The following is a 26,965-nucleotide window of genomic DNA, read 5'->3' on the forward strand; positions in this document are numbered from 1 at the left end:
ATAGAGGTCAGACAACAACCACCCCAGGAGGAAGAAATTCCAATATGGGCCATGGCGGCTCTAAAGATCTCCAGAAAGCGCCACCCTCAGCGGCATCAACCTTATGATCTCCCCTCTTGGGTACAAAGAAAAACCCTTACTAATCAAGCTGAAAATCTGATTTCTCAACAGAGAATGCCTCGGAGTCCTGAAAATATTTTTGTTGCCCGGCTTGCTTTCGCCTCCTCTCCCCAACTCGCCCCCCTGCTTGAGCTGAACTTATTAATCACACTTACTGGGCTTACAGACTCAACCCCCCTTTACTTCAGGTCATAGAATGGACGGAGAGAGGGCCAATCGTATTAACCAATGACTCCATACATATGCCTTCTCCCTGGAACCTTAAAGGGCCCTCACACCCTGAAGGGAAACTAATTAATATCTCTCTAGGTTATGAAGTCCTTCCATTGTGTATGGGCCCAGCAAAATTATGCATTAACGTTAGTCGAAAAACTTGGGCTTTTGCCCTGCCTCCAAAAGAGGACTTTAGGACGATGCTTAGATTATTTACTGCCCTTTCTTTGTCTGTGAACCATGTTTATACCACTGAAACTTTAGGGAAAGAGTTAGGGAATGAACAAAGAACAACACCATGCAAAGGGTTTACTAATAAGAACTTTAAATATGCTCTGATTCGTTGGGACAAATGTCAGGCCAAATCAGGAAAATTAATGTCTGTGGCTAACCATACAATTGTCAATTGGGGACCCCATGGTATGTGGTTATCTAACTGCTCAGATGATATTAACAGCACTGTGTGTGATTATGCTACTCAAGTACCACAGGTTACTAACACTGCAATGGAACATCATCATGACAAAGGACTTCTTGGGTGGCTTGACGGTGGGATGCCACCCCCTCGTCCTCCAATCGTCCTCGATAAACAGATTGGGCCTGAACAATGGGACATCTGGAAACTTGCTGTGAGCTCCCAAGAACTTGGGACTTGGACTGGACATTTCACAGGGACCAATCGTAGTCACAGAAACTATTTCTTTCGTTATAATCAATCATATGTCATACAAGCTTATGTTCCCCTTCCTTGTATTCTAGCTATAGGAAGTTTACAATTCAGTAAGACTTTACATTCCGTAACTTGTATAAATTGCAAATTATATACTTATCTCTTCTCTTTCCTTAAGAAATGAATCCCTTTTGATTCTTCGATCTTGACGTAGTCTGTGGTTACCAATCAATCTCCAGTGGCCCTGGGAAGAAGGTCCCATGGCTGGACTTGCTTCCTGGTTACTTACTAAACTGCTCCGGCGATCTAAACGATTCATCAGATGGCTGATTCTTGGCATTCTGGGATTAATAGCTATTTGCACCACTGCTGCCGTCACTGGCGTTGCTTTACAAACCTCAATTCAAACATAACTTTATCCAAAATTGGACTAAAGATGCTCATACTATGTGGGCCACTCAGGCTCAGAGAGATGAGGATATTCAAGATGAAATACAGGAACTAAAAACAGCCATCAAATGGGTTGGAGATCAATCAATAGATGTACAACAACAGGTGATACTAAAATGTGATTGGAATTCTACTCAATTTTGTGTTACTCCTGTTCAATTCAATAATAGTACCTACAACTGGGAACCAATCAAATTTCATTTACAAAACATACATGATAATTCCTCTCTAAATGTACAAGTATTACAAAAAGAAATCTTTGAAACCTTTTCTAAAAATCTGCCCTCTTCCACTAATTTGGAAACTTTAGCTGAACAACTAGCTGATCAATTATCTGGGCTAGAGGCACGCGGATAGTTTTAAAGCATTACTCACAGCATCAGGTCTGGAACTGTAATCTGGGTGATTGTCTTGATGATTCTATTTGTTGTTTACCATTGCCTTCATGCAAAAATTGTTAAAAGAAACTCAAGTGGTCAGAACTCTTTTTAACAAATATTGTAAATAAATAAGGGGGAATTGTCAGTGAATGTTGAACAGGAGGATTCCTACGTGCTGTTTCTCCTAAATCCTGTTCCTTATCAGTTTCTGTTCTCAGAAACCAGTGGAAAGGCATGCCGCTCCCAGGTCTGAAGTCATAGAATGAGACAGGTTTGAATCTCCTTCAGTAAACATTCTCCTTATGACAAAACTGCTCAGTCTCGATCCTCTTTCTTGAGATATGGATTGTCTCCTGACCTTGTGACCATTATTAATCCCTTGTTCCCTTGTTAAGGGTTGCTGTACCTTTGGCTTTATGATCTTTATCATCATCGAAAGAAATTTCTTGTACAATAGCCTATATATACTCACAGAAAGATCATTAAAGCACCTTAGCTCCATCAGAGCTTGGGTCCGCGTGTCTTTCTTTCTCTCACTTTCACTTTCTTATTGTTGACTCCGGACCGCCAGATTCCGGTCCATTAAAGGACCCCAACAGATTGCAATGCAATATATCCTTTAATCCTACAACTATTGTTAATACAGCTTTATTTGTTTTAAATTTTTTAAACTTACCGCAGGGGATATTTTGATAAAAGCAGAAAAAGATTTTGAGGCATTGAAGGATACCTCCCTTCCTCTGCCCATCTGGTATCAAGGCGGGTTGACTCAACAATGGGAATCTGGAAAATTAATATTACAAGGAAAGGGGTATGCTTGTATTTCTCCAGATGGACCCAAAGAAATCAGCTGGCTCCCTCTTCGGAAGATCTGCCCCAGGGAAGCCACCGGCATTCAAGATAGAGAAGAAACAGCAAAATCACCAGGAGAAGGAGTTTCCAGTAGAAGCCAAGGCAACTTTATAAATTTCCAACAAATGCTGCATTCGAGGTAATTGAACTTATGACCTCCCCACTTGGGGACAGATAAAAACCCTTATTAATCAAGCTGAAAATCTGGTTTCTCAACAGGGAATGCCTCGGAATCCAGAAAATATTTTTGTCGCTATGCTTGCTTTTGCTTCCCCCGCTCAGGCTGACTTGATTAATCACACTTATTGGGCTTATATACCTAATCCCCCTTTATTGCAGGTTGTAGAACAGACAGATATAGGACCGATTGTATCCACTAAAGACTCAGTACATACGCCTCCTCCTTGGAGTTTGGAGGGGTGCTCTCAGACTGAGGAAGAAGGAAGATTAATTAACATTTCTCTAGGCTATCAAGTCCTTCCTTCATGAATGGGCCCAGCAGAATTATGTATTAATGTTAGTCGACAAACGAGGGCTTTCATCCTGCCTCGAAAAAAGAACTTCCATACATTGTTTAGACTGTTTACTGCCCTATCCTCTTATGAGAACCATGTCAATACTACCAAAACTCTAGGAAAAGGACAAAAGTTGGAAGGGATTTACTTATAAGGATTTTAAATATACTCCTTGAGTATATTTAAGGAGTTTTTGAGATACATGTCAAGCTAAAGCATGGAAATTAATGTTTGTGGCCAGTTACACCATTGTTGATTAGGGACCCTATGGTATGTGGTTATCTAACTGCTCAGATGATATTAACAGTACTATGTGTGATTATGTTACTCAACTAACATGGAAGATTACCAACAGTTCAATGGAACACTTCCACGACAAAAGACTCCTTGGCTGGCTTTACAGCGGAATGGCACCTCCTCGCCCACAAAACAGCCTCACTAAACGAACTGGGCCTGAACAATGGGACATCTGGAAACTTGCTACAAACACTGAAAAACTTGGAACTTGGACTGGTCATAGTCATAGTAACTATTCCTTCCATTATAATCATTCATATTTTATACAAGCTTGTGTTCCCCTTCCTTTTGTTGTAGCCATAGGAAACTTAAATTTTAATAAGACTTTATGTTCTGAGGCTTATATAGACTGCAAATGGTATACTTGTCTTAATTTCTCTATTTCTCTAAAAAATCCCTTTTGATTTTTGATCTCGATGTAGTCTGTGGTTGCCAGGAGATCGCCAATAGCCCTGGAAAGAGGGTCCGATGGCAAGACCTGCCTCCCAGTTACTCACTAAATTACTGCAACGAGATGGTTGATTCTTGGCATTTTGGGGTTGATAGCCATTGGCATCACTGCTACTGTCACAGACATTGCTTTACAAACTTCAAATCAAAGACAAAACTTTATTCAAAATTGGACTAAAGATGCTCATACTATATGGGTCACTCAGGTTCAGATAGACGAAAAACTTCAAGATAAAATTCAGGAATTAAAAACAGCCATCCAATGGGCTGGAGATCAATTAATAGATTCACAAAAACAAGTATTATTAAATTGATTGGAATTCGACTCAATTTTGTATCACTCCTCTTCGGTTCAACCATAGTGCTTACAATTCGGAACAAATCAAATTTCATTTGTAAAATATACATGACAATGCTTCCTTACATGTACAATTGCTGCAAAAGGAAATCCTTGAAACCTTCTCTCAGAGTCTTCCCTCTTCCAACAATTTGGAAACCTTAGCTGAACAGCTCGCTGCTCAATTATCTGGGCTAGACCCTCGAAGATGGTTTCAAGGCATTACACATAGTATTGCATCTGGAACTATTAACACTGATAATCATCCTGGTGATTACACTTGTAATAAACCAATGCCTTTAACTAAAATTGTTCAAACTAAACAAACTCAATTGGTCAGGGCCTTTTCCACAAAAAGTATCAACAGTCACCCCCAATCCTGAAATAATAAAAAAGGGTGAACTGTCAGGGGACATTCAACTTTAAGGAACCCAATATGTTATTTTCTTCTTCTGTGTGCCATTTCTCAAGGACTCTCTATTCCTTATCAGTTCTTGGAAAACAGGAAAGAGCAGAGCTGCACGCAGTTCTCAGGACTGAGATCATGAGAAAGGGCACCTGCTTGGATTCCTTTCAGTGACTCCCTTCAGTGACCTTTTACTTAAAGGTAATCTATTCAGTTATGCTCCCCTTACTCAGAACATGGAATGCTTCCTGGGCCTTTGAAGAGAATTATTTGCTTGGCTTTGTTTCTGCTCAATTTTTTTACTGCCTTAAAGCTGCCTTGTATGAAGATACATAACCATGCGTTTCTGCAAATAAAGCACCCTTGTCTCACTCGAGACTTGGGTCCCCTGCGTCCCTCTTCTCGTTGACTCCAATCCCCAGGTCCCAGTCTACAAAGACCGGGACAACTCTGTCTTCAATTTCCACAGATAAGAGTAACTCTTCTTTAATCATACATACAACAGTTATTTCTATCCAATGGAGAACATGACCCCTTTCCTATGCATTGTTCCTAGCACACCACTGGTCCCTGGTAACTGTCCCTCTCCTCCTACGAAAAGCCCAGTCCTTTTAACATCTTGCCTACTCTTCTCAAGGTCAGTTTGTAGAATATTATGTTTTATAACAGGCTGGACTATGTATGGAAAGGCTTCCAGATGCTACTGACCATGATGAGTCATGTCTTAGGTTTACATTATTTTCTGCCCTCCCTGTTCCTAATTCACACACACTACTGAATTTCATAATTCACGCTGTGTGTTTTTCCAGAAAACACGGATCTGAATGAATCGTACCTAATGAAGTTGGCCCCTTCATCTCACTGATTCCTTCCCAGAGACCATCATGAAACACATGTAGCAAATGCTTTTGATCAATGTATTACCAAAGCCAAGCTCTTAGAGCTCACCATGCAACAGGCCAAAAAACTGAGAGATTACTTGTTGGGCAGGGAATATTGACTTTATTCAGAAAGCCAGGAGACGAAAAAGATACTGGATTACTGTCCCAAAGAATCATTTTTGTGGAGTTAAAATTCAGGTTTCTTTTACACGAAAAGATCTCTATAGCTTCTCTTCAAATATGGACTTAATACAGTTGCTGACTACCTGAACTAAAGTCATCAGGGAATACATAAAGTGAAAAAGGTAAAGATTTGCCACACCATTGAGTCTGGGAAGTATGGCTCCATTATGTTCCTATCTTGTGACTTTTGGGTAAGGTCCTTGCCACACACATTACATTGCTGTGCGTTTTCTACAGGATAAATACTCTGATACTACTGGCAAGATGGGAGCTGTGAGAACAGGGTTTGTTTGTTTTTTTTTCCCACTTGTGAAACTGGTGAGGAATCTTTCTAGAATGAATTCATGTTCTAAACACCTGACTAATAAATACATATATATCTGGCTTCTATACAGTATGAATTTTCTCATGAAGCCTAAGAGGTTGCCACACTCATCACATTTGTATGGTTCTTCAGTAGTATGAATTCTCTGACCAACAGTAGGGTGTGAAGTTTGAACTTTGAATTTTGAAGACTTCTACCATATACCACATTCACCTAAGTTTTTTTCATGTATGGATTTTCTGATGTTTAGAGAGTGCTGAGACCTGAGTAAAGGATTTTCCACACTCGAAACATTTGAAAGGTTTCTCTATATGTATTCTCCGATGACTTGTAAGGTGTGAATTTCGACTGAAGAACTTGCCACACTCATTACATCTGTAAGGTCTCTCTCCAGTATGAATTCTCCAATGAAGGCGAAGATGTGGTTTTTGACCGAAGACTTTTCCACACTCATCACATTTGTAAGGTTTCTCACCAGTATGAACTGTCTGATGACTTAAAAGGGTTGACTTTACACGAAAGGCTTTGCCACACTCATCACATTTGTAAGGTTTCTCTCCAGTATGAAATCTCTTATGACTTATAATCTGTGAAGGCTGACTAAAGTGCTTGCCACACTCATCACATTTGTAAGGTTTCTCTCCTGTATGAACCCTCTGATGACCAGCAAGGTATTCATTTCGGCTGAAGACTTTGTCACATATATCACATTTAAATGATTTCTTTCCTGTATGAATTTTCTCATGTCTCCTGAGGTGTGAGCTGGAAGTAAAGGTCTTGCCACACTCATCACATCTGTAAGGTTTCTCACCAGTATGAACTGTCTGATGACTTAAAAGGACTGACTTTACACGAAAAGCCTTGCCACACTCATCACATCTGTAAGGTTTCTCACCAGTATGAACTGTCTGATGATATAAAAGGACTGACTTTACACGAAAAGCCTTGCCACACTCATCACATCTGTAAGGTTTCTCACCAGTATGAAGTGTCTGATGCCTTAAAAGGACTGACTTTACACGAAAGGCCTTACCACACTCATCACAACTGTAAGGTTTCTCTCCAGTATGAACGGTCTGATGACTTAAAAGGACTGACTTTACACGAAAGGTCTTTCCACACTCATCACATTTGTAAGGTCTCTCTCCAGTATGAAATCTCTTATGCCTTCTGAACTGTGAAGAGTGACTATAGTGCTTGCCACACACATTACATTTGTAAGGTTTCTCTCCAGTATGAACCCTCTGATGATCAGCAAGGTATGCATTTTGGCTGAAGACTTTGTCACATATATCACATTTAAATAATTTCTCTCCTGTATGAATTTTCTGATGTCTCCTGAGCTTTGAGGTGTCAGCAAAGGTTTTGCCGCACTCATTACATTGGCAACTTCTCTTTCTTGCAGGGATAGTCCGATGACTTACAAGGAATGAGTTCTGACCAAAGATTTTATCGCATACATCACACTTATGTAAGTTTGCTCCTGAGTGGATTATCTTATGTCTAGCAAGGGTGGAGCTATCATTAAAGGTTTTGCCACACTCATTACATTTGTAACATTTCACTTCAGAATGAATTTTCAAATGACGTGCAAGCTGTGAACTTTGATCAAACAATTTGTCACATACTTCACATTTATGTGATTTCTCTCTTATATGGATGGCCTGATGTTTAATGAGGCATGAGCCCTTAAGACAGGCTTTCCCACACTCATCACATTTGTAAGGTTTTACCCTGTGTGCTTTGAGATCTTGTGTTATTACTGAAGGATTCATAAAATCATCCCCATATATATTAGAAACACTGGTTTGGACACAAGGAGGACTTCTCTGAAGTGGTGAAAATGAGAAACTGTTGTTGACAGACCTCTCAACTTCGTTATATTCAGAAGTTATCCCACCAGTTTGAAGTATCTGCAGTTTATCCCGAAAGTTAAACCCAAGCCTGTTTCCAAAGGGCTTGATTCCTGCATCCTTTCTATCATGTGAATCTCTTCCATCAGGCACATTTCCATCAAGGCTTACAGGTGTTCCTTTGTAATTTCTTTTGTCATCTCTCCCCTGACACTCAAAGTCACACATATTTTCCTGAGTTTCCCAAAGATGAAAATGTTTGATTTCATAGCTTTCAGGTCTTCCCAGCATCAATGTTTGGAGTGGCTCTCGTTTATCACTGTTCACTTTGGGTTGTAAATGCTTGATCACATGTGTAGGAGAGATATCTACAAGATAAAAAGAACCATAGGTATCCTGCTGACAATGATTCAAAACCAAATGTTTCATGTTCAACATCTATTACACCAAAAGTAATACTTACACCAAGTTATGAAACACAACAATGATGACCTTAAGTCTTTAGAAACACTAAAGGAATAGAATCCTTAACTTAAGAAAGCATGATAACATAAATTCACCATTAAGGTAACCTAGTTTTAAAAACCATATGCCAAACGCACTCACACTGGACAATCTTATGCCCACTCTCAAAAACAGAGTATTTTTCTATGAGGACCTCTAGGAACGTATCAATCGACAGTTGTCTCAAATTGAAAAGAAAAATATTACACTATCGTTGTATTCTGCATACTTACTGTACACAAATAAATTCTAAACAATATATTATATATTTTAACAGTAAATAATCCAAAACCAAGCTTTCCCAATTAATAATTAACTATTCATAATTGGTTGTTTACAATTGAAAAGAAATGAGAAAATGAAGAATATGACTAAAACAATTTTTTGGAAACAACATAGTTTTCTAAATCTGCTGTAGATCTACGTACCCAAACAGAAAGGCATTTTACAATGTTAACAAGTAGTATGTGTCAGCTGTAGTGCAGAATACACACTAAAGGACCATCATCTGTAAATGACACATAAACTGAGACGTAAAATATTCACCAGTTTTCTAACAGCCAAGAACCAAAGCAATCCCTGCCTATGTTGTTGTTGTTCAGTTGCTCAGTTGTGTTTGAGTCTTTGCAACCCCGGGGACTGTACCCACTGGACTCCTCTGTCCATGGGATTTCCCAGGCAAGAATAATGGTGTGGGTTGCCATTTCCTTCTCCATGGGATCTTCCTGACTCAGGGATCAAACCTGCATCTTCTGCATTAGCAGGTGAATTCTTTACCACTGAGCCACCAAGGAAGGCTAATCTCTAGCCGTGCACTCTTCTTAATTACCTGGTTTTTGGCACCAAAATGTAATAAATAAAAAGCAAGTGCTTTGTGTACTTATTGACTAGGGCCAAACACAATATTGCTGAAAAATGTTGCAAGTGAAAAGCATACAAGATATAATGTAGTTGAGGTTTGACAGAAAACAAAATTCTGTAAAGTAATTATTCTTCCAATTAAAAAATAAAATTTTAAAAAGATATAATGTAGATAAAGCCATATCATAAAGAACATGACAGAATACAGATATTACCTTTTATAAACAAAAGTAAATTTTGAGTATTTACTATAAAACATGCACTACTGTAAGCCAACGGACAGCACTCATTTGCTTTAAAAGGCTTCAGGTAAATTAACATGTTTTTCTCTAATCAGAGCAGGAAACACACCTAATTGGCCCACAAAGTGGTAAGAGAACCAGGATATGAATCTGAACATACAGACTGGGAATACTTATTTGTAAACATGACTACCCACCAAAGGAGTAGATTAGAAAATATTAAAAAAAAAAAACAACAACAAGGAACTTAGAAAGAAAATACCAAGGAAGATACAAGACAGAAGTAGTCTGTTTAACTATTATTCACCATCCCATCTCGAAATGGTTTGTGAGTCATCATGGATGCACAGAGTGATTGAGGTCATGTCCTGAGAAACTTGTTCAATAAATGACCAAAGATTATCTTTACAGTGAGAGCATGTAGAAGGTGGAGGGATTCGGTAGGTAAGAATAATGTTTCCATCCGTATCAAGGTACTATGTAAGGAATGGTCAGGACTAACAGAGGGCCTGCGTGGAGCATAGGGTACACAGGCTGATGTCAGATATCAGCTTGGGACTGCATGTCTTTGTGAAAATAACTGAGAGCACAAACTAATATACTGACCTGAAAAGAAAAGAACTGGTTCAGCAAGTTTATGGGCATTATACTATGGGTACGGGACAGAAACAAAAGAAATTTTAAGAGTGACTGTGATATATGGAGAAAGCAGGATAATACTATTTACAATGTAAGGTATCCAACTGTGAAATTTGTGAGTTCCAATGGAATGCTTATATTCAAGAAAAACACACACAATATTCCAGGACATTGTGTAAGAATCTTATTAGCAGAAATCAGAAGGAACATCCAGGAAAAGGCTATCTAAACCTGGGTTCCTCTGCCAAGGAGGATTAACCTCTCTATTGGACATTTACTTCGCTTCTTCTTCCACACATGTTCATCTCAAGATCGAGGAGTATCAAAGAAAAGGAGGGATTGAAACTGACTCTGGAGGACCTTCCCAGTTACAAAAGCCTTTCTGAGCCTTTTGCGTTTGTAGAAAAAGACTTTATTCTCCTAGACTTTCCCTGAGTTCAAAAGAGTAGATTCAAACAGTTTCTAATACATAAAAGGATCATAAACCATGATCAAGTAGGATTTATAGAAGGGATGCAAGATTTCTCAATATCCACAAGTTATTCAGAATGATACACCACATTAACAGTTGAAGACTAAAAACCATATGATCATCAATAGATGCAGAAAAGATTGTGACAAAATTCAAGTGCCATTTATGATAAGAACCCTTCAGAAAGTCAGCACAGATGGACCGTACCTCAACATAATTAAGACTGTATATGTCAAACACACAGCTAACATCATACTCAACAGGGAAAAACTGAAAGCACTCCCCTTAACAACATGAATAAGACAAGAATGTTCACTATTTCCACTTGTATTAAACATATTTTTGGAAGTCCTAGCCACAACAATCAGAAAAGAAAAAGAAATAAAACGAATTGAAGTTTAGAAAAATAAAAAAGAAGTAAAACTGTCACTCTGATGCTACACACAGAAAATCCCGAAGATGCCACCAGATGACTATTAGACCTCATCAATGAACACAATAAACTTCTTGGACATTAAATATATAGAAAACTGCTGCATTTCTATACACTGATAATGATAAATCAGAAAGTGAAATTAGTCAAACAATCCCGTTCACCATCTCATAGAAAACAATAAAATTCTAAGCAATAAACCTATCTAAAAAGTCAAAAGAACTGTACTCATAAAACTGTAAGAAGCTGATGACTGATACCAAAGATGACACAGACAGATGGAAATGTATACCATGTTCTTGGACTGAAAGAAGTAACACTGTCAAAATGACCATACTATCCAAGGCAATCTACATAGTCAATGCAACCCTTATCAAATTAACAATGACATATTACATAAAACAAAGAAAAATTTAATTTGCACCAAAATACAAAACACTCTGGTATCTAAAACGATCTTGAGAAGGAAGAACAGAGCTGAATGAATGATGTTCCCTGACTCAGACTAAACCACAAACTTACAGTCATCACAGTAATATGATAACGGCACAAAACAGGACACAGATCAGTGGAACAGGATAGAAAACCCAGAAATAAACCAATTTACTTATAGTCAATTATTCTATAACAAAGGAGGAAAGAATATTGAATGAAGAAGTCTCTTTAATAAGTGATGCTGGGATAAATGGATAGTTACATGAAAAAGAATGAAATTACAACATTCTTTAACACCACATACAAAAATAAACTCAAAATGTATTAAACATCTAAATGCAAGACCAGATACTATTAAATTCATAGTGGAAAACAAATGCAAAACATTGACATAAATGTCAGCAGTTTTTTTGGATCTATCTCTTAGAGTCATGGTAATAAAAGCAAAATCAAACAAATGAGATCTAATGAAATTTAAAACCTTTTTGCAAAGCAAAGGAAACCAAAAAGAGAACAAAAATACAACTTTTGGACTAGAAGACTATATATGTAAATGATGCTACCTATACGGGATTTATTTCCAAATATACAAACAGTTCATACAGCTTAATATCAATACAAACAAACAAACAAACAAACAAATAACCCAATCAAAAACTGGGCAGAAGATCAAAACAGATATTTCTCCAAAGGAGACAAACAGATGGCCAACAGTCACCTGAAACGATGTTCGACGCCTCTACTTATCAGAGAAATGCAAATCAAAATCACCTCACAGTGGTCACAATAACAACGATCAAAAAGTCTACAAACAATAAATGCTTGAGAGGGTGTGGAAGAAAGAGAACCCTCCTACACTGTTGGAAGGAACATAAATTGGTACTGCCACTTTGGAGAATAGCATGGAGGTTCCATAAAGAACTAAAAATAGAGCTATCACAGCAATTCCAATCCTGGGCATATATCCAGAAAGGATGAAAACTAATTCAAAATGATACATGCACCCCAATGTTTTTAGCAGCACTGTTTATACCAGACAAAACATGGCAGCAACCTAAATGTTCACTGACAGACAAAGGGATAAAGAATATGTATTACATATATACAAGGGAATACTGTGAAGTGAAAGTAGCTCTTTAAGACCCCATGGCCTGCAGCCCACCAGACTCCCCTGTCCATGAAATTCTCCAGGCAAGAACACTGGAGTGGGTTGCCACCTCCACAGCATAAAACACAATGAACTAACGCCTTTTGCAGCAATATAGACTGAGGGAGTATTCTAAGTGAAATCAGACAGAGAAAGACAAATATCATAGGAGAGTATATCTTTTTTTTTTTTTTTTTTGGATTTTTTTTTTTATTTTTTATTAGTTGGAGGCTAATTACTTCACAACATTTCAGTGGGTTTTGTCATACATTGATATGAATCAGCCATAGAGGATAGTATATCTTGAACTGAAATAAATGATATGAATGAACTTATTCACAAAATAAACTCACCAGCATAAAAAACAAACTTATGCTTACCAAAGGGGATAGTGCAGGATGGTGGCGGGGGCAGGAAAGAGAGAGATAAATTAGGAATCTGAATATATACAAACTAATATATATACAAAACAGATAAACAACAAGAACCTACGATATAGTTCAGGGAACTATATTAAGTATCTTGTAAATTGCCGTGTAACTGAAAAACAACACTGTAAATTAACTATACCTAAAAAGTGGGGAAGGAAATGGCAACCCGCTCCAGTGTTCTTGCCTGGAGAATCCCAGGGACAGAGGAGCCTGCTGGGCTGCCGTCTGTGACGTCGCACAGAGTCAGACACAACTGAAGCGACTTAGCATGCATGCATGCATGCATTGGAGAAGGAAATGGAAACCCACTCCAGGGTTCTTGCCTGGAGAATCCCAGGGACAGAGGAGCCTGGTGGGCTGCCATCTGTGGGGTCGCAGAGTCGGACACAACTGACTCGACTTCGCAGCAGCAGCAGCAGCATACCTAAAAAGAATGGTTAAAACAAAAACAAAAACAGAAACACCTCTTGCGGAGATGTTCAAACGATGTTTCACAAGGGTGTAAAAGCTACTAAATGGGGGAAGCAGTCTATGAAACAAGACATGTTGACAAAACTGAATACCCACCAGCAAAACAATTTACTTGGAACATTATCTTACACTAAAGACAAAAGTGAACTCAACATGGTTCAAAGACCTAAACCTAAGTCCCAAATGTATAAAACCCCTAGAAGTAAATGTGCAGGAAATGTTACTGGAAACTGGACCCAGAAATGATTTACCAGATATAACACCAAAAGCACAGGCCACAAAATAAAACCAGATATTAATAAAGTGAACTATATCAAAATTATAAACTACTGTCCATTAAAGTGCAGTGAGTTTGAAAACACAATCAACAGTAAAAGAGAAAATATGTGGAAATCATATATCTCATAGTAAATGAGTACAAAGAATATGCAAAGAATTTTAAGAGGGCCTGATCACCAGTTCCACTGTAGGGACCATTCCCCAATCAACCATCCAACGCGTTGCAAATACAAAACAGAAACACTAAGAGTAGCAAAGAAATTTGAACTCAATGATAAAATAAAAAAATACTTACAATGTACAGAACAACAGTGCAGCCAATAGCCTCATAGATATGAGAATGTGAACTGGGACAAAGTTGTCCTGGGATAAATTCCCATACCATTTACAGAGGCTAAAATATATGGTCCTTGATATACATGAACAACAGAGTCATGGTGCCCTTGTCAGAGTCTCCAAAGAGAGAAAATAACCTGGAAAGATGCATCAGGCTCTCGTGATACTTTCTCTCTCATAATCCTGTAAGATACTGACTACTCTACTGGATAGCTTCAAGTGGTGACTTTGAACAGAGCAAGAAAATAATATTAATAGTGTCTCCATCACAGTTTTCTGTTACCTAGTAAATCCACTCCACAGAGACTCACCAGAGGCGGCCAATTAAACATAGGTGGATTATCACAGCAAGGAAACCAGATAAAATTTCAGACCCTCAGGAATATATTTCAAAGAAATTTAAGAAGTAAAATGATACAAAGTAAGCAGAATGTAACATTGGGAACAGTTGACAATCCCAGACTGGCTAGAGCAGTACAAGAGTAAAACTAATACAACAGGAAGGTCAGACATTACAGGATCTTGAGATGGGACCATGCGGTCGACCTACAGATGGCAAGCTAAGAGCCCGCGAGATTCACATATGCTCCCCTTGTAGGATCTAGCATCAAAAAGACCATCTCTCTACCCACTCTTCTTACATCTTCCTAAGTAACAAACACAGAGGATCCAATCAACCAGCATGTCCCACTCCTAAAAAGAAAGAAACAGCCCTTTCGAGATACTTTTTCTTTATACATTGTATCTTTGGCTATTTTTACATCACTCTCCACTGTCCAGAGCTTTTCTCCTGCTCCAATGTGGAGATAATATTCAGCTCAGAAACAGAAATTCTGAGACTCCCTTGGTGATCCTGTGCTTAAGACTCTGCACTTCCAATGCAGGGGGTGCAGGTTTGATCCTTAGTCAGGGAACTAAGATCCCACATGCAGAATGGTGCAGCCAAAAAAAGTAAACAAATAAGCAAAACAACAAGAAATGGATATTCAGGGTAATCAGAAAAAAGAAATCTAAAGTGCTGTGCATTTTTCTAAACACTGAGCCAAAGGTCAAAGGTAGAAAATAGGAAATCGGGTTTTTTAGTGTTTTCTTTTAACATTTGCCAGTGAGCTTTGTACATAATTAAGCTCTGGGACAACCTCACATGTGACATGAGACAGATACAGCATCTGAAGAGGGTCAGTTTAACCTTGTCAAGCTGTGTCATGCCCGAGTCACCAGAACTCTCAGATGAAAGACATCAGGGCCTCCCAAGGGGCACACAGGGAAAATGCAGATACCCAAGGGCAGCTCTGGAAGCAAGTCATCCTCACCCACAGACAGCAGGTTCCTGTAGGTCTCCAGCATCACATCCCTGTACAAGGCCCTCTGAGCAGGGTCCAGGAATTCCCACTCCTCCTGCGTGAATTCAATGGCCACATCCTCAGAGGTTAGTTGCTCCTGTAATGAAACCAAGTGTCACCAAAAGGGCCATGAAAAGTTCTCATTTTCATGCAAAAAAGAAAGGGTAATAAGGGGTAAGAATGGACTTGGTTGAAGTATGTGTTCTAACAGATCCATGCAGGGGTATCTGGAGAAAATATGGATCTCTGATTTTAATTTCTTATGCTTTTTCATAAAACCTCATGCGATCCTCCAATTAATATGGATTTTTCATCATTGTTCAAAATCCATGAACTATATACAAATAAAACTCAACACTGTATTGGCTATACAGAAGTGTCAGATATTACATTCTACCCAGTGAGTGCAATTCATTATCTAGATGAGGTACACCATGAGTGGTGTCTTCAGAGATGATGAAGTCCACAGCACTTTTAATGAAAAGGTCAAAATTTTCAGTTATGACGTTGAAAACAGCAGCAAGGAACAAAAGTGTCTGAAGGCTTCCTGTTGCTCTAAATTACTGTAGTATTACTCTAAACATTAAATAAGTACTTTACAGGAAAGAACCTGTCATCAGTATAATAGCTCATTGAAGAACGATCTGTTCCCACCTTACAGAAGAAAAACCGTGTCACAGACACGCTGAGAAACTCGACTCAGATCAAGAAGGTTAGAAATGTTACACGAAGCACCTGAACTCATAGACTTGGGCTCAGCAACTGAAGCTTAAGCATCTAACAGTTAAGTAATATGGAGAACATTAAAACTCCTTTGACAGAGGGCTCCTAAAGAAAACTTGAAAGAAGTCCAAGGTGAGCCTCCTCCCTGTCCCTCTGTCTTCTCTGCAGGGGCAGCAGCTCTCAGGCCTCGGGCCTTCATTCCCTGAAAATGGATGCCTGCGCCGAATTCGTCTCCACCCCCTCCCTGATCGGGAGAACCTCCCGCCTGCTGAGTGATCACTGTCCGCGGTGGTGAAGGACCGGAGACACTGACCGATGAGGGCCACGGCAGCGTGGCAGCCCCGGGTCCCCGGACCATCTCACTCATTCCTAGCCGCAGCTTCCAAACCAGTGCCATTTCAAGGGACTTTGACACAGAAGCCAAGTGCCCTGGAGCTGGAGGTGCCAGAGCAGGGGAGGCTGGGTCCAGGGCTGGAGGTGGGACCGTGGGCAGGAGCGTCATCACTGCTACCCAGGAACCCTTCTCTGAAACAGCAGCTCGTCTGCGCCCTGGGCTTGGCCCTCTCAAAGGCCATGGGGCTCTTTGGCCTGATGGTGGTCTAGCTCATCTTCCTCACGACGTGAAGGAGCTGCTTCCACCTCCCACAGTTCTTTCTCCTGTGTCTGCCCTGTGTGTTCCCTTTCCTGTAACTCCCCAGGCAGCCTGGGGACAGTGGTGCGCTCAGGGTTTGACAGAAGGAAAGCAAATAAATATTGTATTAATGTGAAAAAAAAAAAGTCCAAGGTGAACAATGTGGAATGGCATGAAGGTCATTATAGACGTGGATACAGAAACACAACTGTTAGCAACTTACTACTTAAAACACTAACAGGATTGTTTAGTAAATTTCAAGGTCACAGATTATACTGATAACATAATTTCAACTGAACAAAAAGGTAATATGCAGTTTTTAAATCATGATGTCTTCTATCTAAACCACAGACTTGCACATGCATGCATATATATCTATAAAAAATTAACTGAAAGGAGAGGATTTGTCTCTTGATGAATTTTGGACAATTTTATATCATCCTTTTATTCACATGTATTTCAGCATCTTTCAGAAGATAAAAATGTATACTTTGTACTCAATTTAGTTTGTCAACAGGATTCTAGAAAACTGGTAAAAACATTTTAAGAAAAGAATACTTGAACTCAATTCATAATAAAATTACCATATACAAAAATACAAATACAATTTTATTCATTTAAATTTACATAGCAAGGTACTAATAGAAGCCAAAGACTTTCTTTCCTTTTTTTTCCATTAATAAAACAGTGATTTGAAATTAGAAGAGTCATTAGATTATGATGAAAAAAAATTATCACAAGAGTAAAGTAAAAAAACTTCTTGGAGAATAAAAATCATGACACAAAGAATATGGAAAAAAAAACATAGTTATTAAGCAAGACTATCTCAAGAAACATCAGGATGGGAAGGAAACATTCAATACATTCCTTCTGAAATTACAGTGGCATGAAAGGAGCTGTCCAGGGTGCCTGTCTTTCACCAGGATAGGATGCGCATGAGCAGGGGCCACTAGAAGAAGTAACAGGAGGAAAAACACAGGGCAAGAGACACAGAGTTTGTCAGAGAGTTGAAACAGGTAGTACTCACTAACCTAAGGACATGGAAAGCTGAAAAGGGAAAGGATGGGAAAACACAGTCCATCCTAAGGAGAGCAGGGGAGACTTATATCAGACAAAATAAACTGAAGAAAAAACAAGTGCAATGAGATAAATATTGTATCATGATAAAATGGTCAATTTACCAAAAAGCTGGAACAAGTAAATATATATATACACCTAACATTAGATATCTCAGAAAAATGAAGCAAACATTAAGGGAAAGGAAGACAGAAATAGTGGCACAGGAATAGTACAAGATTTCAACGCTCCAGTTGAACAGGCATGTACAGATCACAGGGCCCAGCAAAAGTATGAAAACACATGCATCTCAAGGACACATAAAACATTCTCTATGAGAGACCACATGTTAGCTCAAAATTAACAAGTTTAAGAGACTGATACTATAAAAGTGTCTTCCCTAACAACAATGAAATAAACACAAGTAAAAAAGAAAATTCCCTAAATGTGGACATTAAACAACTTACTCTTACACTACCAATGGGTCTAAGAAAATATCACATGGAAAATCTTAAATAGATGGATAAAAACGAAAAGACAACAGTACACAATTTATAACACACAAAGAAGACTACTAAAAGGAAAGTCTGACTGTTAAATGCTTACAGTAGAAAAGAGAAAAGATCTTAAATCTGAAATCTATTTTTAGACCTCCAGGAAGCAGAAAATGGGAAACAAACTAAAAAGAGGTTTAGCAGAAGGAAATAGGTAAATAACGAAGATTAAACCAGAGATAAACTAGAAAATAGAAAAACGTAAACATCAACAAACTAAGAGTTGATGTTTTGAAAAAACTGGATAGGAAAACCCCCACCTAGACTAAGGAAAAGAGAAAAAAAGATTCGAACAACTAAAAACAGATATGAAACAGGAGTGATTAGAACTGAGGTCAAAGAAAGTTTCTAAAGATAAGGAAGTACTATGACCAATATTGTCTATAAATGACAGAATATAGGAGATATTGGCAAATTCTGAGAAACATACAAACTATTTCACTTATTAAGAAATTAAAAAATGGAGACTACTGAAACTGAAAGTGTTAGCCACTCAGTCGGTTCTGACACTTTGTGACCTCATGGACTGTAGCCCACAAGGCTCCTCTGTCCATGGAATTTCTCCAGACAACAATACTGGACCATTCCTTTCTCCAGGGAATCTTCCAACCCAGGGATAGAACCTGGGTCTCCTGCACTGCAGGCAGATTCTTTATGATTTGAGTCACTAGGGAAGCCCATTGTAACTAGAGAGATTTAAAAAGTAGTCACAAACATCTAAGACAAATACAGGACCAAATTCTACCAAACATTTACAAAAGAATTACCACTAATCCTGCTAATTCTATGGAGCAAGCATGATTCTAATAGTTTGCTGATCTCCCAAAGACACAAGAAAGGAAAACTAGAAACCAATACCCCTGACGAATACTCATGCAAAATTAAAATACTTGCAAACCAACTTGAACACGTATTAAAAAGATCTGGAGAAACAGACAGAGAGAACAGACGGAGGGGGGAGGGGAGGAAGGAGAGGGTGAGATGTATGGAGAGAGTAACTTGGAAACTTACATTACCATATGTAGAGAGCCAATGGGAATTTGCTGAATGACTAACGGAGCTCCAACAGGGGCTCTCTAACAACCTACAGGGGCGGGATAGGGCGGAAGATGGGAGGGAGGGGACATATGTATACCTGTGGCTGATTCATGTTGGTATTTGGCAGAAAACAACAACCTCTGTAAAGCAATTATCCTTCACTTAAAATAATTTAAATAAGTAAATAAAAAGATCTGACACCATGACCAAGTGGATTTTATTCACATAAGGGGAGAAGTCAACATACAAAAATCAATTAATATGACACAATACATTAACAGAATAAAGGGGAAAAAAACAGGATCATCTCCATGCAGAAAACACAATTTGACAAAAATCTGACAACCTTTCAAGATGGAACACTCAACAAGCTACAAACAATAAATTATAGCAACATCAACATAAGAAATGCCATTATGAAAAGAGCACAGCAATGGGGAAAGAATGAAAGCTTTTCCTCTGAGGTCCAGATGGCAAGGATGTACACTCTGCACTACAGTTCAACATAAGCAAATTGAAAAAGAAGTAAATTTATCTTCTTTCCCAAAAGACAAAGTTTCATAGGTAAAGAACATAAAGATTACAAAAGAAACATGCTATATCAAAAAAGATTCTTTAATAACCACACAAAGAATCAATCAACCAATTAACTCATTATCAAAACTGCCATGGCAATCTATGTAGAAGCAGAATAAAATATGGTGAAAGTCACAGAACTATTCAAAGAGCAAACAGCAAAACTCTTGAAGAAGGAAGATGGAGGTCTTTCCATTTCAAAACCTCTTACAAGGTAATCAAGGTGATGTGGTGCTGGTATAAAAACAGACAAATAAGCCAACTGAACAGAACACAGTACTCAGAAATAATTCTTTGTGTATATGTAAGGTATATTCACAAGGATGTCAAGATACACAAAAGGGAAAGGACAGTCTCAATTGATCTGATTTCGAGATTTTACCAGCTATTGTGCATATTAATACCTGATTTTCATGGGCAGTTTCCTTACCCTGGTTGACAGAGCAGACAGCACATCCAGAGGGGCCCTAAGCAATCCGTGCTGCCCAACAGCACTGAGACCCCGTCTCCAACCCGTGGGTGAGAAACCCGGCCCAGGACGGTGCCCAGGGGAGCCTCCTCACAAGGGCCAGGTCACCGGGTCATGGGGACATGGGATCTAAGTGGAGACGACAGGCCCTGTGGGAAGGCCTCAGGTGAGTGTGCGTGTACAGGAGTCAGACAGGACACTCCAGAGTCAGACACGATTAGCGAGTCCAGAGAAGGGCATTTCAGGAAGGACAGGCTGAATATGACCTCACCTGAGAAAGAGCCATGCCTGACTCCTTTTCTTTCCTCTTCCTCAACTTCAGGGCTTCCTCAGGCAACACAAGTCTTCAGAGGTCTATCATGAAAGTGAAAACATGCTGTTTAATGCTTAGAGTCAACACATCCCCTTCCTGAGCCCCAACCACACACACAGGGAAGCCCTCACCATGAGGGACACACAGTCCCCTGTGGCCACTGTCTCAGGAGGGACGCAGGACAGTCAACTCCCACAGAGAGACCAACACAGGACTTTCCCACACTTTCCCTGGGATCACACTCCCCTCCTGGTGAGGACTCAGCACACAGCAGCTGGGGGCACCTCCGCTGACCAGGCATTCTCCTTCAGGTCACACCGAAGGCCCTGATCCATCCCCACTCAGAACAGAGCACCCCCTCCTCAGCCCAGACCTCAGCCTTCAGGAATGAGAGGACTCACAGTCCTGATGCTCAGTGAGGGATCCAGACTGGAATGAACTGGGGCATCTTAAACATTCTCGTGTTGTGGACCAACACAAACTACCTGAATGGGAATCTCGGGTCAGAGGGTACAAGACATGGGTAAGCAAAATGCCTCATCAATGAAATGTGAAGCCTGGACTGAGCACCATTCAGAGGAGAAAAGCACCGCAACTCTCTTTTTCTTTCCCAGCCTTACTCAGGTGTAACTAACAAAAATGCTAGAAATGTACTGTGTACAAAGTGATCATGTGAGAGATTCATACAGTGAATAATTATTATAGTCAAGTAAGTTACAGTTCCACCAATGAGTACACTGTATTATTTCTCTCTGGGAGAATTTCAAGTATATAGAAACACTACAGGCAGCATGCATTACCTCAGATCCCCAGAACTTACTTAGTTTACAACTGAAAATCTCTGTTCTTTGACTAACACTGCCCCATTTCCCCCTCCACCCAGCTCCTGGTAACAGCCTTATTACTCAATGGCTCTATGAGTTTGACAATTCTAGTTTCCACATACAGTATCTGTCCTCCTTTGTCAGGCTTATTTAACTTGGCATAATGTTCTCTAGGTTCATTCATTTTGGCATAAATACAGGACCCTTGATTTTTATATTTATATATAGAGAAAAAATAGTTCATGAACATACAGTATTTAATAAATATGTCTACACCACACTTTTGTTACCTATTCTTTTGTTAAAAGACATCTGGCCTGTGTCTATGCCTTGGCTACTGCAAATTGTCACACTCATGAGACTGCAGACATATCCCTGAAAAACTGATCGCTTTTCCCTTGAATATCTGTCAGAAATGGGTTTGACAGACTGTAGGCCTCTTCTATGTTAATTTCTTAAGGAACTTCCATGTTCTGTTCCAACACAGCAGTACCATTTACATTACCACCAACAGTGCAGTTAAGATTCTGTGTTTTCTGTACTGTGCCTCCATGTTTACTTATTTTGGGAGGGACAGTAGTGGATAACAGAGAACCTAGCACTGGCCTAGCAGCAAGAAAGTTGCAGCTGCATCTTCTAAAGGATGAGCCTCAGGGCTGCAGATCCGTGTGGCATCCCTGTCCTCTGATTCTCGGAGCCATCTTCCCCTGCGTCACAGGACTTTATGACTCTTCTCAGGTTCGGCCCAGACAGCCCTACCGAGCAGGACCACCTTATAACAAGCATTCTGCGATCTTAACCTTACTACTCCTAATTCCCCAGCCAGACTCTAACAAACTTACAAACTTTCATGGTCTCCAACAGAGTGTCCACAGAACCCATAATGAGCCTCGAACCCTCTTGTACAAACACAAAGCATTCCAAGCCCTGCTAACTCATGCATGAGACAAAATACAAAAGAGGGCACCCAAGGATCCACAAACACAAGACAACATATTTTCATTTACAGTGAGTGAGCCAGGTCAAACATTGAAATCTTCAAAGACTATGAAAAAGAGGGATGATTCCAATGATGCACAGGGCCCAGTGAGACCTCGGCATCTTCCAAGGAAACACTCCAGATTCTCCTGGCATCTTTCCAAATGCACATCAAACTTTCTTCACCGGCAACCCCAAGTACACAATGACACTAAAGTTGATACAAAACAATGACCTGAGATGTTCCCTGTTACTCTACAGTGCCTGCCTGCTAAAGAGCCAACAAAAGCCAGGGAGTGGAGTGGATGATGGGGGCACCTGCTAGAACCAGCCCAAGCCCAAGGCTCCCACCCTCCTGCATGCACAGGTGTCTGTGGGATCAGCCCAGGCCACAGTTCTAACAGTGGAAAAGACTTCTCTGGGCCCAATTCCACATCTTTCACTGCTGCTCACGTGTGGTCACGCATTGTCCAATCAAACCTGTGCAGGCAAATGTCAGCCTCAGCATTGCTGTCCCAGGGAATATGAGCCAAAGCATTTAACACCTCAAACCATTCCATGCAGGATCTCCAACAAACCCACTTCCAGGTTCTCCAGCCTGAACTGAGACATTCCTTTCCAACAGATCCACACACCCCTTGTCCCCTGTAACTACACCTGGGATGGGTGCACACTCCATTCACTGGCCTCACCTTGATGCCCCCAAGTGCTGACACAAGCCTCCTGCAGACCCCACCAGGCTCCCTCCGCTTTCCCCATTTGTCTACCTCTCCTCCCTGCATGACTGGACTAAGCAAGACTAAAGTGCATAGGGGTTTCTTGGCAAAGGGGATCACAAGAGGAGTGCACGCCAGCTACCACCCAAAGGACACTCACATTCAGGAGGAAAATCAAGAAACTGGCCCTCCTGGGAAAGTCGGCCACCACCTGGGAACATTATGGAGTCCAGCTGCAAAGGGATTTGAGATGAGGAAGTCTCAATTCAAGGGTCTCCAGGTCTCACCATCTCCTATTCTCTCCATCCACATCTACTTGGAAGATATTCTAGCTCTTGGTGGGGAGGGGGAGGGGGCAGCGTCTCCCTGCCCCATTAGGTTTTGGATTTCTGCTCATTCTCAGCACTCTGAAATCACAATCGCTGACACTGAGCACATGAACTCCTAGATGGCAACGCTGCTGTCCACGATGGTGACTGGTCCCTGGATGGACAGAGCTTAGATCTGGGGGCTGCCACAGACTAAACACAGCAGACGAAACATGGGGATATCTTAGCCCAATACTTGAGGACACCAGTTCTGTAGGGCTTTTCAAGACTTCCTATATTTCTTGGCTCTTCTTTTGAGTAATTAAGTAGTCACATGGGGTAAAGGTCAATTACAGCTGAAATGTCCAGAACATGGGAAACATCTTCATCACCTGCCCTGTTCTCTTGGTCTTCCCTGAGGATTATTCAGCCCAACCCATAGTCCTGTCATCTAAAGACATTCCCAGTATCAGGTACTCCAACCACGCTGGGAAGAAGAGGAACACTATGAGCCCTAAAAAAAGGGGAACCAGGAAGGACTCAAAATAACCCATGAAGAAGGGCCAGAATCTCTGCTGATGGCAACTGATACAGAGGCACTAAACCTGGGGAACATGAGAGAGACAGTTAGGAGCGGATGGGGAACCTCTCTGAGCCTAGACTTGAAGGGAGACAAAGGGCCTGAGCCAGGGTGACGTGAAGGTGAGAAACTCCGATGTCAGACAGAAACGGTTTTGGTATTTGGAAACAGAGAAAAGGCAAATGAGAGCACGACAGGCTTAACCATGAGCAAAGAGTCAGCTCACAGGATGAGGCTGGAGACACTGACAGGGCCCTGAGTTTGACAGAGGGCTGTGGAGCCACAGCGAGGAGTCAAGCTTCTGACCCGAGAACAAATGAAAGCCAGTGGAGGTCTGAACGTCCGGAGGTGAAAAAAATCTCCCTTCAGATTTAGCCTAATTCATAGAAGTCATCTCATTCGTAGCCTGTGATCCTGCCTCCATCCTACAGTTATCCTTTTCGTTTTTCATTCAGGGAGGACTGGGATCTATTTAAAATCCTAGTTCCCACCAGACACTCCCTCCAAACCAGAACTGCCACACACAGACACACAGCCACTTTGGCTAATCATTTCAGGGGTCAGTGCTTCTCACGCTCAGAGTTTCCGGTCTAGTCTCTCATCTCCATGTTACAAGTGGGCTCCTGCAGGTCCAGAGAGAAGCTGTTTATGAGGTCTGAGCTGAGCGAAGAGAACCGGGTATAACTGAATAATGAAACGGGAGGGGGAAGGGCAAGTGGGCCAGGTTTGTCCTTATTGCCCATCCCATTTAACACCAGGAACATCTGTCATGTATCTCAGCAAAAGAAGCTTTTCTTTCACGGTTGGGTTAAACTGATACCATGCAGGTAATTCTTTATTATAAGATTGCAGTAAAATATTTTAAAAATACAGAATTGCACATATCTATCCACTGGTACAAGAAACATTCTAAGAGGTCAGCTTAGAAATAGGATCTAAGCAATCTTTTTCATCATGAATAGAGAGGCTCTGTTGGAAGGTTCCAGGTCAATCCAGCCCATCCTTCCTCATTTGCACAGCAGTCAAAAAGGGACCCAGGTCAGCTACCTACGCGGGGTGAGGGGATGGGCTGACAGGAAAGGGGGGCCCTGCGGGGCACAAGGAGCGGCCGAGGAGATACGAGGACAGAGGGGCTGCGAGGGAAGGGGTCTCAGGAGCGGGGCGGGCTCTCCAGAATCCCAGGGCCGGGGAGAGGGCGCGCGGCCTCGCTGGGAGCAGGGGCGAGGGGCTCTGCCGCCAGTGGTCGAGAAGGCGACGCGGCGGGGAGGGGCGCAACTCCAACTCCTGAGAGGGCTTTACCTGGCGAGGCCAGAGGTAAAAAAGGGTTTTAAGCAGGAATATGTCGCCAGAGTTGGTGTCCACGGGGACCGAGGGCCGAAAGCGCCTCAGAAACCCTTAAAACCCAAACGAAAAGATAACTGGGCCGCGACGGCAGCGGCAGCGTTTATTCGGGGCCGAACACAAGGTGCCAGGGTTTTCAGGTCGCTGAGAATTCCCACACGCTTAGGACGAGTGATCCGGCGTGGGGCGCGGGAGGGGTGGGGTGCTGTACAAACTTACCCTGGAAGGAACGCCTTCCTTACGCCTAAGGAAGGAACATTAGGCGCCGCTCGGGGACCTCGGCTTGAGGAAGGAACATTAGGCGCCGCTGGGGGACCTCGGCTCCGCGCGCTCCAACTTCCGGGTCCGTGTGAAAGGGCTTTCAGTATTACGGCCGCGGCTTCCGACGAGGGGCGGGGGGAGCGGCCGGGTGCGCACTGGTCGTGGGAGGGGCGGGACGCCGAGGGGGCGGGGCCTGTTACCTTGACAAGATTAAGTTGCAGTCCATAACACTGCTCAGGTAAAAGCTTCAAGTTATGTCAGAAGCCAAGATCCTTCCTCTTAAGACTAAAAGGGTTTATTCTCAATAAAAAGCTGTTTGTCACAGCATGTGCTCAGATCCCGCTAGTGAGGCTGAAGCAATTCAGGGATCTGGGAACTTGGGCAGTTTTAAGAAACAAGAATGGGACTAGTCTACATATTACAAATACAAAACTCTCCCTGGGTAGAAATGGGCTATTCCCTACTGACACCCTACAAAACAGCAAACTCAGCATAGTGCTGAGTTCAACAAAATCAGGGTCAGTACCTGGGTGTCTGAGATGGAGGACTTGAGGGATGTGATCATTTGGGTCACTAACCACAGCCTTAAAAAGAGCAAGACACTTTAAATGATTATAAACTGTGTTATTGTTTCTTTTATCCAACGTGTTTTAATTATTTCCCTTTCTAAACCCAAATCTTTAAACAGTGACATAAAGGGAGTTGTACAAGCAACTCTTACAATGGCAAATATCATTGTGTAAGTTTAAGCTACAGAGAAAAATTAACTGATATGTATACTGTGAAACGATTATCACAATGCTTACCTAGCATCCATAATTTTGTATAGATAACCTAAAAAGAGAAAGCAAAACAGGAGGAAAAAAACATTTTTTTCTTTTGATGAGAACTGCATTATTCTTTACAATGCTCTATCCTATACTTGGGAGGAAGTGCTTTGTCGCCCAGGTGTGTCGGATTCTTTGTGACCCCATGGACCGCGGCCTGTCAGGCTCCTCTGTCCATGGGACTCTTCAGGCAAGAATACTTGAGTGGGTTGCCATGCCCTCCTCTAGGGGATCTTCATAACCCA

The 26,965-nt window shown here is 41.0% G+C and overlaps 1 protein-coding gene and 1 pseudogene across 1 annotated transcript; one reads left to right on the forward strand and one right to left on the reverse strand.

Moving 5' to 3' along the window:
* Nucleotides 1-4,086: 4,086 nt before the first annotated feature.
* Nucleotides 4,087-25,987, reverse strand: LOC133054781 (zinc finger protein 347-like). The gene is made up of 4 exons (XM_061140097.1): nt 25,852-25,987; nt 20,844-20,926; nt 15,496-15,622; nt 4,087-8,300 (listed from the first exon to the last, which is right to left on the reverse strand). The coding sequence occupies exons 2-4, from the start codon at nt 20,856-20,858 to the stop codon at nt 6,304-6,306; spliced, it is 2,139 nt and encodes a 712-aa protein (XP_060996080.1). The 5' UTR covers nt 20,859-20,926; nt 25,852-25,987; the 3' UTR covers nt 4,087-6,303.
* LOC133052405 (ATP synthase F(0) complex subunit C2, mitochondrial-like) lies at nt 16,406-16,851 on the forward strand (annotated as a pseudogene).
* Nucleotides 25,988-26,965: the final 978 nt, after the last annotated feature.

The sequence above is a fragment of the Dama dama genome, chromosome 4, assembly GCF_033118175.1.
Source record: "Dama dama isolate Ldn47 chromosome 4, ASM3311817v1, whole genome shotgun sequence".
Lineage (NCBI taxonomy): Eukaryota > Metazoa > Chordata > Mammalia > Artiodactyla > Cervidae > Dama > Dama dama.

Bases quoted from the DNA above. Each gene is read 5' to 3' on its own strand.
- LOC133054781 (XM_061140097.1), bottom strand. The intron at 8,301-15,495 runs GTGAGGATGACT...TTTATCTTGTAG, and splicing joins CAGGAACCTGCTGTCTGTGG to ATATCTCTCCTACACATGTG.